Source organism: Heptranchias perlo, chromosome 21, assembly GCF_035084215.1.
Source record: "Heptranchias perlo isolate sHepPer1 chromosome 21, sHepPer1.hap1, whole genome shotgun sequence".
NCBI classification, from domain to species: Eukaryota; Metazoa; Chordata; class Chondrichthyes; order Hexanchiformes; family Hexanchidae; genus Heptranchias; species Heptranchias perlo.
The window spans coordinates 32,206,473-32,221,718 of NC_090345.1; the positions used below are offsets into that span (position 1 = coordinate 32,206,473).

The following is a 15,246-nucleotide window of genomic DNA, read 5'->3' on the forward strand; positions in this document are numbered from 1 at the left end:
ATATTATTCAAATTAAAAAGCTCAACCGCTCAAATCCTACATAAAACTTTTTATAGTATGGTCAATATATGTTTTCCATGAGATTAACATTAGCTTTTGGTCCTTAATGAGAAGGTTTACATACAGTAACTATTAGAAATAGAAATAACAACACAGAAAAAAGCCGTTTGATCCAATCAGTTCATGTTGGATCTCATCCTGATCACAAGCAGTTGTCCTAATCCTAAATACTTGCTCTGTTCCCATACCCCATGAACTCCTTTGTCACTAAGATTGAGATCATCCATTCAGCTGGCTCTACTGCAATCTCTCCTTTCCCATGCTCACCAAGCCAAACCTCCTACAATGTTCCTCTCCTACCCTGGCCCGAAACTGCTTATTTTCTAGTTTCTCTCCAATCTGTGCTCATGCCCTCTCCGAACTCATCTTGTTCATGAGACCCGTGTTCTGCTCCTTTGACACCATTGCTACTAAACTGCTGACCACCCAACTTCCCTTCCTGGCCCACATGCTACCTGATATTGTAAATGGTTACTTGTTCTCAGGTACTGTCCCTACACCTTTCAAAACCTCCATCATCATCCCCGTCTTCAAAAAAAACCCTCCATCCCTCTGTCCTGGAAAACTACTGCCCCATCTCCAATCTCACTTTCCTCAGCAATGTCCTTGAGCATGTTGTTTCTCCCAATTCCGTGCCCATTTTTCCTACAACTTTATGCTTGAATCTCTCCATTCAGGTTGCCGAACCTGCCACAGCACTAAAATGGCCCTAATCAAAGTCACAAATGTTTCTTTGTGACTGTGGTGCACTATCTTTCCTCGACCTCTCGAGAGCCTTTGACAGGGTCAATCATACCATTCTCCTCCAACGCCTCTTCTCCATTGCCCAGTTCAGTGGGACTGCCCCCGGTTGGTTCCACTCTTACCTATCTGATCATAACCAGAGCATTTCCAGCAATGGTTTCTTTTCCTGCCCCTGTAATGTTACCTCTGGAGTCTCCTAAGGATCTATTCTTAGCCCTCTCCTCTTCATCTACATGCTACCCCTTGGCAACATCATCTGAAAATATTGAGTCAGCTGCCACATGTACTCAGAGTTTCAGCTTGAACCAGAACTGTAGCATCCTATTTGATTCTGAGCTGAGCCTCCGACCCCATATCCTCTCCATCACTAACACTGCCAAATTCCACCTCTATCATCGCCCAACTCTTCCCTGCCTCAGCCCATCTCAGTATTACAATATGGGTATTACATTTGCCACCCTCCATTCTGCAGTCCTCCAAGACATATCTAATCCCGAAAGAACCTTGAAATATATTTTATTATATTAACATTGAAACACCTACTTTTTGACAATTTGTTAAACTTCATGGCATTGTTTTGAAGTGTACTATACCACTGATTAATCATAATGGAACGAACTCCAGTCAGGCTTAGAAGTAATGCTGCATTCATTTGTTCCTCCGCTGACAACTGCGTTGCACTGCAAAAAAAAACAGAATAAAGGTAGAAAATAGCTGCAAAATGGTTTAGCAAAAATAATTTTTTTCATACTGAGTAGAGTGCACGATGTGGAGAGAACTAGTTCACAATTAGTTCCTTCTGCCTGTCAAAATTAACGTTGGGCTATGCTTTGGTGACAATTGTACAGCACGTTATAACTGAATATTAAAACATTGTCTGAACGCGTGAGTGTTAGCGCTGTACATGGTCTGAATTCAGGAGTGTTAGTGTCAGCTGTGACTTGTCTGAACTGTGGGGAGTGTTAGTGCTGTGCATTGTCTGAACTCAGCAATGTTAGCATAGAGTTTGAAGGCCGCACTGCCTGCCTCCAGCCTGACTGCATCATTGCCCTTGGCTCACTACCGCCTTCTCAAGGGCAATTAGGGATGGGCAAATGCTAGCCTTGCCAGCGATGCTCACATCCCATGAACGAATAAAAAAAATTGCACATTCCAGGCAGAATGTTGAGTGAGTGGTATCCAATTACACCTCCCACTTCCCTGCGTTGTCTATGCAGCTGTACGTTAGTGGACACGACGTCGCCCATAAACGCAGCCTAAAATAATTTGTTGTGCACTTATGGTATGACCTCGGTATGCACTCTCCCATTATCTGCGTAACTGATATCCACAAGAACTCTTGTAGGAGTTGAAACCAGGCCAATAGATCAGTAGGAGTGAGAGCATGAAGAGCAGTGGGACTTGGGGTTGGATTAGGAGACCAGCTGGGGTCAAGACATGGTTGAACTTGAACTAATTTGCCACAACTATACAGTGTAGGAGTAGTGGTTTTAGAGCAATTATTGGCTGTAAGTAACTTAGTTTGCTTGTAAAACTGTGCCATGTATAAACAGTGCCTCTTGAGCTTGGTGAAACCATTGAATTCCGTTGATTGCACTCAAATTATAAAAATGAAATCCAACCCGAATCACACTTTTAAACAGTATCACTGCTTAATCCAGACTCTAAGGGCTCGATTTTAGCACCCGCGATCGGGTGCGTTGGTGGCGGGGGGGCTACGAAAATCGTCGATTCCCGGGGCGGGTCGGGAGCCCGGCTCCAACCCGCCCACTTCCGGGTTTCCCACTGACATGCTCACATGCGGCGCAGCCCCCGCATGTGGGACTCCCACCGGCAATTAAAGCCAGCGGGGTGCCATTTAAGGTATTTATTTAGGATGCACTGCAGCAACTCGCCAAAGCTTCTTCGACAGTACCTCCCATACCCGCGACCTCTACCACCTAGAAGGACAAGAGCAGCAGACACATGGGAACAACACCACCTGCACGTTCCCCTCCAAGTCACACACTATCCCGACTTGGAAATATATCGCCGTTCCTTCATCGTCGCTGGGTCAAAATCCTGGAACTCCCTTCCTAACAGCACTGTGGGAGAACCGTCACCACACGGACTGCAGCGGTTCAAGAAGGCGGCTCACCACCACCTTCTCAAGGGCAATTAGGGATGGGCAATAAATGCCGGCCTCGCCAGCGATGCCCACATCCCATGAACGAATTAAAAAAAAAAAAATTTCAGGTCATTTAGAGACCTCATCAACATGATATTTTAGGAGGGGTGGGATTTTGCAAACAACTGGGACTGTTTCCCGGATTGGGGGAACACTCCCAGTTCAAATGGATGTGTTGCAGCCATCAGCCTGTGGCAGCTGCAAAGGTTCATTTGACAGGTGGGAGGGCGGGGGGGGAGACCCTCACTCATTGCAGGAGGCCACTCTGTCACTTTGGACAAAGTTTGGCCTCCACCAACCTCCTCCTAACAATAAAATCCACCAACCTGCACACTTACCCCAGGGTCCGGAGACATGTACCTACCTTGCAGACCCGCTCAGATGTACATCTTCCAGATGGGGGCCGCCGTAGCTGCAGTCATGACATCCTCGGAGGGCGAACAGCATCACCACCCTCACCAGTCTCGCCTGCCACGCCATCCACCTCTGACACGTAGAGCTCCACAACACAGTACTGTGACACATCCACCTGCACAGCAGGAGGGAGGCCAACCGCAGAGAGAGATGTGTCGCAGAGGGCACTACCCTCGCCACAAGGTCTACAGACCGAGGCTCAGCTTCCTGGACCTCTTTGAGCAGCAGTGCACACGGAGGCTCAGAGTCACTCGACATGTAGTCGTGGACATCTGCAGCCTCCTTCATGCCGAGCTGCTCCCGGCTGGCCCGAGCACCATCTTCTTACCTGTCGCTGTCAAGGTCACCACTACCCTCAACAACTTCTCCTCCGCATCCTTCCAGGGTGCCACCGGGGACATCGCCGACATCTCAGTCGTCTGCACAAAACAGCCCTGCAGATATACCTACACCCACTCTGCAGTGACACAATGGGTGGCATCAGTTGTGGGTCTTCATTGTGATCCTCAGGAAAGGGCATTATTGCACAAACCAGACAAGATTCGCAAAGACGTGGCAGTAGTGGTGACAATATAAAATGTTATGTGAGTTGATCAGAAATTAAATATAAGTAAAACCCATGACAAACCCTCAAACACCCTTGTGCATCCCCTTCATGCTCACGACACATTTGCCTTACACTTCCTACATCTGTGATCATGGTTAATATTGTCTTCTGCAACCGATGCGACAGCAGAGGACAATTCCTCAGAGGACCTGCCGGCCTCTGAGGGTGCACCATCACATCTGAGCGAGCCATTCACCAGCACAGATACACACACCTCGGTGGGTCCCAGTTGGAGTCGCACAGTGAGTTACCACACACGAGCATGAGCAGACACTGGTGGCAGGGGCAGCTGTGGAGAGTCCGCGTCGGTGGGAGCACTCTTCTCCAGTCTCTGCTCAGCTGGACACAGATGCTGAACCCTGGGGGCCATCCTTTAAAAGGAGAATGATCGAGGGGCAGCAGCACATTTGCGAGGTGCTGGAACAGGTGCCACGCGCACTCTCCACAATTGCGCAGAGGATGGAGGAGTACAACTCCTGCATGAGTGGAATGGTGGCACAGGTATGGGAGAGAATCTGAGATACTGTCACAGGGACGTGAGGGCATCTCTGAGATGTCGCGGGTAAGTGCGGGAATGTCTGCAATGGAGGGAAGGCTAGCCTCCATGGAGCTTCAAGCACGGCTCACAAATGAGTCCATTGAGGCCCTGACAAAGGCTGTTCAGACTCAGCAAAGCCGAGACTCTGCAGGCAGCTTGTTTAAGCAATGGCCTTACAAGGCTTCACACATGTCCTCCAAACTGTTGTTCAGCAAAGTGGTAGGAGTGGTGTGGGCCTGGCCCAGTGGAGGGATGATAGCGATAGGGGACATGGAATTGGGGACGCCACTCAAAGCACTTCCTCGTCACCTGTTGCCCTCCCCTCAACCATTACCCGTAATGCTGCTTCCTTTCCAGGTGGTCGAGTCTGCCCCTGCACAGCTACAGGTGGAGCAGTCTTTGGAGGAGCCCTCATGTGCACCAAAAATCCAGAGGGTGTAGGTCCAAAGTTTCTAATCGGTCAGGGCATGAACAAGAGCAACCTGCCACTACCTCTGCTGCAACCACAGGGTATGCACTACGTAGAAGTAGTCGGAAGCGAAAGGCGAAGGTTTTGTAAGCACGAAGAGGATGCACAAGGGTGTTTGACGGTTGGTCATGTTTTTTATTTATGTTTGCTTTTTGTTAAACTCACATTAAATATTATTATTGTCACCACTACTGCCACGTCTTGGCCATTCTTGACTGGCTTCTGCAATAAGGCCCTTTCATGAGGTTCACCATGAATGCCCACACTTAATGCCACCCATTGGGTCACTCTACAGTGGGAGTGTGTGTAGTTGCAGGACTGTTCTGTGCGGCGGGGGGGGGGGGGGGGGGGAGGGGCTGGTTTGGGCGCTGCTCTATCCAGGTGGTGAGGACTGGACTCTTCACATTGTCTGATGTTAGGAGAACCGTTCACAAATCAGTGACGCCATCGCCTTACGAGCAGCCAGGTAAGCCGCTGTTCTACCCATGGATTGCTCCTCCTCCTCCTCCTCAATGTGGGTGGCGGATGTGGATGGGGCCTCCTCAAGCGACACCCTCTCTGTTGTGCCATGACTATAATGCATCCCACTCTGTGTGGTGCGTATTGAAGTGTTCCCCCCAGAATGATCAAGGCACCTGAAGTGCATTTTGAGCAGCCTTATACCATGCTCAATTGTAGACGTGGTAGCGATGTGGCTGTAATTATAATCGACGCTGTTGCTCAGTGATGGGTTTCCTCAGAGGTGTCATGAGCCACGTGTGCAGGGGGTATCCCTTGTCCCTGAGGAGCCAGCCCTTACGGGTGTTCGGTGCGTGAAAGAGGGGTGGGATGTTGGACTCCCAGAAGATGAAGGAATCGCTGCAGCTGTCAGGGTATCTGGCGCACATGTGAAGCAATCTCTTGGGGTGGTCACAAATGAGCTGAGTGTTGATGGAGTGATACCCCTTCCTGTTGATGAACAGTCCTGGCTTGTGTGGAGGTGCTCGTATTGCTATATGGCTGCAATCGATTACATCCTGCACCCGTGGGAAGTCAGCCACAGCGTGGAATCCCACTGCCTTCTCCGTCTGGCTGAGGTCGTCCATGGGGAAGTTGACATAGTGCAATGCCCTGCGAAACAAGCTGTCGGTGACCTGCCTTATGCACTTGTGTGCAGACAACTGAGAGACCTCGGCGATGTCTCCCCAGTGGCACCCTGGAATGATCCGCAGATGAAGAAGTTGAGGCCGTGGTGACTTTGACAGCGACAGGTGAGGAGATGCTGCTCGGCCCAGCTGGGAGCAGCTCAGCACAAAGGAGACTACTGATGTCTGCGACTACCTGGCGACTGACTCTGAGCCTCCGTATGCACTGCTCCTCAGAGAGGTCCAGGAAGCTGAGCCTCGGTCTGTAGACCCTGTGCCTCCTGCGACATCGTTCTCTCTGTTTTTGCCCTCCGTGCTCTTGTGCAGGTCCCCGTGGCGGAGCACTGTGTTGTGGAGTCCCACGTGGTGGAGGTGGACACCGTGCCTGGCGATGTTGCGCGTCCTCGGATGAAGTGGTGAATGGAGCCCCTCCATCCTGACGGTGTGAGTTTGCTGGGTTAGCAAAGTAGGTAAATATGTTTGCACAGCAGAGTTTTGGGTGGAAAGTAAGAATTTTGAGTGAAAACACAAAGGTCTTGCAGCCAAAGCTTTGTCTGAAGTGACAGAGTGCCCTGCTGTAATAAATGAGGTTTTCTCCCCACCTGTCAAATAAGTATTTGCATCTCCCACAGGCTGCTGGCTGAAACACATCTGTTGCAACAGGGAGTGTTTCCCACAACACGGGAATCAGAATGAGGATCCTTCAAAATCGCAGCCCTGCCAAAATGTCTCGTCAATCAAGTAGTTCAAGTACTTCAACTATCTGACAAACTATGCAAATGATCATCCCGCTGGCTTTAATTGCCAGTGGGACTCCCGCATTCGGGAGGCCCGTGCGCACCCCGACACTCACCGGGGAATCCGGAAGTCAGCAGGTTGGAGCCGGGTTCCAAACCCGCTCCGGATTTTAGCGATTTTCGGAGCCCCCCAGCCCCCAACGCACCCGCTCCGTCACCCGAAAATCAGCCCCTTTATCTGTGATTTCCAAATCTAATGTTTGTAAGATAAATATACTTTTAATTAGTTCCTTGTTACAAATTGTTTCTGAATGAAATTGTATTAAAAACATAATCTGTATAACATAGAGCTAAAGTTAGCGATTTTGTGATGGGGCAAAATTAGAGTTAGGCTCACCAGTCGTGCAGATTGACTTGTATCGGTAACAGAGATGACTGGCCTTGTTGAACTTTGTGAGGCTAGCCTTCCTCCTCATTTTAAAAGGCTCTCTATTTATGAAAAGCAAATGCATGAAGCCAGGACAGTTGTTTGAGGGGCAGGAAATCCAGCGAGGCTGCAACTCCTAGAGGGTTGTTGCTCATCCTTATAGGGGAAAGGCTTTTAGTGAGCCGAAAGAGTGTCTGCTAGTAAGGAACTGGTGTTGGTGTGAACAACTAGTTCGGAAATAAAAATGGCTGGGGAAAAAGCTAGGTGAACTCTCTCTTTTAATGAGGATGCATCTGAGGTCCGACTTCAAGGAGGTGCAGAAGAGAAGTGTGGCCCTCTTTGGATCATAGGCCATTCTCTTATGAAAACTGAAGTATATGCTATTTGGATCAAGGTTGTCCAGCAACTCCCAGGTTCATAGGATATGCTTATTAGATAGGTGGTGTAACATGGTAGTTAAGGTACAGTCGTTGAAAATGCACAGTAATGAATTTATGGGGTTCCTGTGTGGTGGCTAATTGGTCAGCAATAATTGTGCAGGAGCCAGGTCTTGGAATTTCCTCACGCACCAATCTTCACGGTATTACCTACGCTTCCTTAGACTCCCTGACAAGAGTCTTACAGAGCTTTTGTTTGACGTTTCATGGAGGAAAATCCAATGCAGTGTCAAACAAGTGTATATAAAAAAAGCCAAGGGATCCTTTAGATCTCCTGGACACTTTTTGCACCTACCTGCAGTTAATTTTAGATGTTTAGACAATGTGGATGCTGATGCCCACACTCTCTCCAAGTCAAATTTCAGCCAGGTGGTGTAGACAGGGTTCTGCCTGGCTGAAACATTAACTGTAACTACTGGTCTGACTGGTTGGTGCGGTGTTTCTAAAGGAGAAAAAAGGTTGTACAGTGGAGTGGTCTTTCCAGAACCTCCTGCTAACTTGAATTAAAAAAAGACAGCCAATGTATAAAAATTCCAAATTACATATTATAATCCAATTCTTATCATGCTTAAGAAATGTAGACAGCCTTGTGTCCATGTGAAATTATCAACTGCATTGAGCATTACCTTTTTGCTCTATCCAGTATTGACTGTCGTCGAAAACTTTGACTGGTTTGAGCTAGATCTAGAATAATCATTAGCTGGCATTCTGGAAAAATAAAAGATAAGCTATAATTAGACTGTTAAAAACACTAAAAATAAATGTATGCACGAATATTCACAAGTTTTAATTTCCATGCTAGTAGCTTCTTTGTTTCATCGTATTACTTCACATATAAGAATACCTCTGTCTGTGTCTCAGAAACATTTTCAGGTCAGTGCTGAACTTTGCAGTTTTAGGCACCCCTCAATTAGGACCCAGAACGGGAGAAAATGCTTCTCTATATTGACACAATGAAGTCTATAACTGATAAAACCCATGGGCAATGCCAGTTAAGTAGTCTGTAGCAAATCTGCACCCCAAAAAGCTACAACAATCACACTGAACTTCAGTAGAAATCAGTTGAATCACACAGACCACGAAAGTCCCAGGATTGATCCTCAGACAATGCTGGGTTAACTAATCACAACTTTCCATTGTGGGATTTGAAGTCATGATCTCTGGATTGCTAGTCCAGGAGCATAACCACGACACACCATGACCACCAACTACCATACTTGACCATGTCCTTACTAACTAATCTGTCGCAGTTACGTCTATCCAGACTAGCATTGGGAAGAGCGACCACTGCACAATCTTGTAAAGACAGTCTCTTCTCCAAAGTGAGACATCACCCATCATGTAGTGTAGCACTACTGCTGTGCTAAGTAAAAAGACTAAGGACAATCTAACAGCCCAAAACTGGGCATCATTGAGATGCTGTGGGTCATCAGCTGGAGCAGCAGAATTGCATACCAGCACAATCTGTAACCTTATGGCCTAGCACTTCTTTTATTCTTCTGAGAGATCAACCTTGGTTCAATGTCATGTAGAAGGGCATGTAGAATGAGGTGCCAAGCTAGTGAAGCTACAACACAAGGCTACCTACATGTCGAACAGCAAGAGCAGTTTGCTTTAGACAAAGCTAGATGGTCCCAAGGCCAACGGACCAGAGTAAAGCACCATAGCCATACCACGTCCAGTCGAGAATGGTGATGGATAATCGGGCAACTAGCAGGAGGAAGATGAGGCTCCACGATCAACCCCATCCTCAAACATGGAATAAAAGATTAGAAGGGATCGATCACGCTAATAGGGGTATACTACAGACCACCTAATAGTGGAAAGGAGGTGGAAGAAGAAATATGTAAGCAAATATGTGAAATGAGTAAAGGACATAGAATAATAATCATGGGAGATTTTAACGATCCCCAAATAAACTGGCAAGAAGTGGTAGGTAAAAGGGTACAAGGAATGGAGTTTTTACAATGTGTGCAGGACTCCTTTCTTAGCCAGTATGTAAGAAGCCCAACAAGAGAGTAAGCACTGCTGGATGAAGAATTGGGAAATGAACCAGAATAGGTAAGAGAAGTAAGTACAGGGGAACATCGAGGCAATAGAGATCACAACATAAGAAGGTTTAAGATAAGGGAAGGAAACCTGCCGTCCTTACCCGGTCTGGCCTATATGTGACTCCAGACCCACAGCAATGTGGTTGATTCTTAATTGCCCTCTGAAATGGCCAAGCAAGCCACTCAGTTGTAAAATCTCGCTACGAAAAGTCATAATAAGAATAAAACTGGACGGACCACCCGGCATCAGACCACTAGGCACCGGACACGACAACGGCAAACCAAGCCCAGTCGACCCTGCAAGGTCCTCCTAACTAACATCTGGGGACTTGTGCCAAAATTGAGAGAGCTGTCCCACAGACTAGTCAAGCAACAGCCTGACATAGCCATACTCACAGAATCATACCTTTCAGCCAACGTCCCAGACTCTTCCATCACCATCCCTGGGTATGTCCTGTCCCACCGGCAGGACAGACCACCAGAGGTGGCGGTACAGTGATTTACAGTCAAGAGGGAGTGGCCCTGGGAGTCCTCAACATTGACTCTGGACCCCATGAAATCTCATGGCATCAGGTCAAACATGGGCAAGGAAACCTCCTGCTGATTACCACCTACCGTCCTCCCTCAGCTGATGAATCAGTCCTCCTCCATGTTGATCACCACTTGGAGGAAGCACTGAGGGTAGCAAGGGCACAAAATGTACTCTGGGTGGGGGACTTCAATGTCCATCACCAAGAGTGGCTCGGTAGCACCACTACTGACCGAGCTGGCCGAGTCCTGAAGGACATAGCTGCCAGACTGGGTCTGCGGCAGGTGGTGAGCGAACCAACACGAGGGAAAAACTTACTTGACCTCGTCCTCACCAATCAACCTGTCGCAAATGCATCTGTCCACGACAGTATTGGTAGGAGTGACCACCGCACAGTCCTCGTGGAGATGAAGTCCTGACTTCGCACTGAGGACACCATCCAATGTGTTGTGTGGCACTACCACCGTGCTAAATGGGATAGATTCAGAACAGATCTAGCAGCTCAAAACTGGGCATCCATGAGGCACTGTGGGCCATCAGCAGCAGCAGAATTGTATTCCAGCACAATCTGTAACCTCATGTCCCGGCATATTCCTCACTCTACCATTACCAACAAGCCAGGGGATCAACCCTGGTTCAATGAGGAGTGTAGAAGAGCATGCCAGGAGCAGCACCAGGCGTACCTAAAAATGAGGTGCCAACCTGGTGAAGCTACAACTCAGGACTACATGCGTGCTAAACAGCGGAAGCAACATGCTATAGACAGAGCAAAGCGATTCCACAACCAACGGATCAGATCAAAGCTCTGCAGTCCTGCCACATCCAGTCGTGAATGGTGGTGGACAATTAAACAACTAATGGGAGGAGGAGGCTCTGCAAACATCCCCATCCTCAATGATGGCGGAATCCAGCACATGAGTGCAAAAGACAAGGCTGAAGCGTTTGCAACCATCTTCAGCCAGAAGTGCCGAGTGGATGATCCATCTCTGCCTCCTCCCGATATCCCCACCATAACGGAAGCCAGTCTTCGGCCAATTCGATTCACTCCACGTGATATCAAGAAATGGCTGAGTGCACTGGATACAGCAAAGGCTATGGGCCCCGACAACATCCCAGCTGTAGTGCTGAAGACATGTGCTCCAGAACTAGCTGCGCCTCTAGCCAAGCTGTTCCAGTACAGTTACAACACTGGCATCTACCCGACAATGTGGAAAATTGCCCAGGTATGTCCTGTCCACAAAAAGCAGGACAAATCCAATCCGGCCAATTACCGCCCCATCAGTCTACTCTCAATCATCAGCAAAGTGATGGAAGGTGTCGTCGACAGTGCTATCAAGCGGCACTTACTCACCAATAACCTGCTCACTGATGCTCAGTTTGGGTTTCGCCAGGACCACTCGGCTCCAGACCTCATTACAGCCTTGGTCCAAACATGGACAAAAGAGCTGAATTCCAGAGGTGAGGTGAGAGTGACTGCCCTTGACATCAAGGCAGCATTTGACCGAGTGTGGCACCAAGGAGCCCTAGTAAAACTGAAGTCAATGGGAATCAGGGGGAAAACGCTTCAGTGGCTGGAGTCATACCTAGCACAAAGGAAGAAGGTAGTGGTTGTTGGAGGCCAATCATCTCAGCCCCAGGACATTGCTGCAGGAGTTCCTCAGGGCAGTGTCCGAGGCCCAACCATCTTCAGCTGCTTCATCAATGACCTTCCCTCCATCATAAGGTCAGAAATGGGGATGTTTGCTGATGACTGCACAGTGTTCAGTTCCATTCGCAACCTCTCAAATAATGAAGCAGTCGAGCCCGCATGCAGCAAGACCTGGACAACATCCAGGCTTGGGCTCATAAGTGGCAAGTAACATTCGTGCCAGACAAGTACCAGGCAATGACCATCTCCAACAAGAGAGAGTCTAACCACCTCCCCTTGACATTCAACGGCATTACCATCGCCGAATCCCCCACCATCAACAACGTGGGGGTCACCATTGACCAGAAACTTAACTGGACCAGCCATATAAATACTGTGGCTACAAGAGCAGGTCAGAGGCTGGGTATTCTGCGGCGAGTGACTCACCTCCTGACTCCCCAAAGCCTTTCCACCATCTACAAGGCACAAGTCAGGAATGTGATTGAATACTCTCCACTTGTCTGGATGAGTGCAGCTCCAACAACACTCAAGAAGCTTGACACCATCCAAGATAAAGCAGCCCGTTTGATTGGCACCCCATCCACCACCCTAAACATTCACTCCCTTCACCACCGGCGCACTGTGGCTGCAGTGTGTACCGTCCACAGGATGCACTGCAGCAACTCGCCAAGGCTTCTTCGACAGCACCTCCCAAACCCGCGACCTCTATCACCTAGAAGGACAAGAGCAGCAGGCACATGGGAACAACACCACTTACGCGTTCCCCTCCAAGTCACACACCATCCCGACTTGGAAATATATCGGCGTTCCTTCATTGTCACTGGGTCAAAATCCTGGAACTCCCTTCCTAACAGCACTGTGGGAGAACCGTCACCACACGGACTGCAGCGGTTCAAGAAGGCGGCTCACCACCACCTTCTCGAGGGCAATTAGGGATGGGCAATAAATGCTGGCCTTGCCAGCAACGCCCACATCCCGTGAACGAATAAAAAAAAATAAAGATTGAGAAGGGCATAAGCAAGACAAAGGCTAAAGTAATAAATTGGATAAAAGTTGATTTCCAGAGGATGAGAATGGAACTAGGGAGAATAAACTGGAAACATTTACTGATAAACAAAGAAATAAAACAGCAAGGGAAACATTTAAAACTGTGATCAATAGAGTCCAGGAGGAATATATCCCAATAAACTGGCCAGTAATGATACACCATGAATTAGAAAAGGGAATATGAAAAGATAGGAAAGAAGTTAAAAAAATTAGAAAAGGAAAAAGTTAAAAAAATTAGGAAAGCAAAGAGAAACTATGAAATTAAATTATCAAGGAATATAAAAAGAAATAGTAAAGTATTCTACAGACACATAAATAACAAAAGAAAAATCAAGCTAGGAATAGAGCCGCTATGGGATACACATGATAAACTCACAGGTAATGACAGTGAAGTGGCAGAAATATTAAATAATTACTTTGCCTCAATATTTACCAGGGAGACTTACATGGTGGGCATGACATTAGAATAAGAGAATAAAAAAGATATAAAGAAATTTAAGCTAGAAAGGGAGGAGATAATTGATAAAATAATTAAACTTAGAGAGGATAAAACCCCTGGTCCTGATGGATTGTATCCATGCATATTAAAAGAAGTTAGAGAAGAGATAGCAGAGGCACTATTACATATATAAATAAAAGTTCACTAGAAAAAGGAAATAGTGCCAGAGGACTAGCGGACAGCTAATGTGATTCCTATATTTGAAAAGGGAGATAGAACCAGTCCAGGAAACCAAAGACCAATTAGCTTAATGTTGGTGGTAGGAAAGATAATGGAATCCTTACTCAAAGATGTAATAGAAAAACATCTAGAAACCAAAAAGATAATCAAGAACAGTCAGCACGGATTTCAAAAGGGAAGGTCAGGCTTGACCAACCTTATTGAGTTTTTTATTAGTGAAGATAAATGTAGGTCCCTTACAGTCAGAAATGGGAGGATTTATAATAGGGAACAGGGAAATGGCAGAGCAATTAAACAAATACTTTGGTTCTGTCTTCATGGAAGAGGACACAAATAACTTCCCAGAAATGCTAGAGAACCAAGGCACTAGTGAGAAGGAGGAATTAAAGGAAATTAGTATTCGTAAAAAAAGTGCTGGTGAAATTATTGGGACTGAAAGCCGATAAATGCCCAGGGCCTGATAATCTGCATCCCAGAGTACTAAAAGAATTGCCGTGGAAATAGTGCATGCATTAGTTGTCATCTTCCAAAATTCTATAGATTATGGAATAGTTCCTGCAGATTGGAGGGTGGCAAATGTAACTCCACTATTTAAAAATGAGGGAGAGAGAAAACAGGGAATTACAGACCGGTTAGCCTGATATCAGTAGTAGGGAAAATGCTAGTCTATTATAAAGGATGTGATAACAGGACATTTAGAAAGTATCAATGGCATTAGACAAAGTCAACATGGATTTATGAAAGGGAAATAATTTTTGACAAACCTACTGGAGTTTGTTGAGGATGTAATTGGTGGAATAGACAAGGGAGAACCAGTGGATGTGGTTTATTTGGATTTTCAGAAGGCCTTTGATAAAGTCCCACATAAGAGATTAATGTGCAAAATTAGAGCACATGGGATTGGTGGTAATACACTGGCATGGATTGAAAATTGGTTAACAGACAGGAAACAGAGAGTAGGAATAAATGAGTCTTTTTGGGGTGGCAGGCAGTGACTAGTGGGGTACCACAGGGCTCAGTGCTTGGGCCCCAGCTATTCACAATATATATCAATGATTTGGATGAGGAGACCAAATGTAATATTTCCAAGTTTGCTGACGACACAAAACTAGGTGGGATCGTAAGTTGTGAGGAGGATGCAAAGAGGTTTCAAGGTGATTTAGACAAGTTGAGTGAGTGGGCAAATACATGGCAGATGCAGTATAGTGTGGATAAATGTGAAGTTATCCACTTCGGAAGGAAAAACAGAAAGGCAGAGTATTATTTAAATGGTGATAGATTGGGGAATGTTGATGTACAAAGGGACCTGGGTGTCCTTGTACACCAGTCACTGAAAGCAAACATGCAGGTGCAGCAAGCAGTTAGGCAGGCAAATGGTAAAATTGTATGTTTGCCTTCATTGCAAGAGGATTTGAGTATAGGAGCAAGGAAGTCTTACTGCAGTTATACTGGGCCTTGGTGAGACCACACCTGAGTACTGTGTGCAGTTTTGCTCTCCTTACCTAAGAAAGGATATACTTGCCATAGAGGGAGTGCAGCGAAGGTTCACCAGACTGATCCCTGGGATG

At 46.9% G+C, this 15,246-nt stretch overlaps 1 protein-coding gene across 1 annotated transcript in view; it reads right to left on the bottom strand.

Annotated features, from left to right (window-relative positions):
• Window positions 1-15,246, bottom strand: part of LOC137340238 (cilia- and flagella-associated protein 46) — a 303,329-nt gene that overhangs the window by 16,495 nt on the left and 271,588 nt on the right. Inside the window, exons 57-58 of the mRNA XM_068002660.1 lie at window positions 8,351-8,432; window positions 1,348-1,484 (exon numbers count right to left, since the gene is read on the bottom strand). Of these exons, the coding sequence (XP_067858761.1) occupies window positions 1,348-1,484; window positions 8,351-8,432 (219 nt within the window). The remainder of the gene's footprint in view (window positions 1-1,347; window positions 1,485-8,350; window positions 8,433-15,246) is intronic.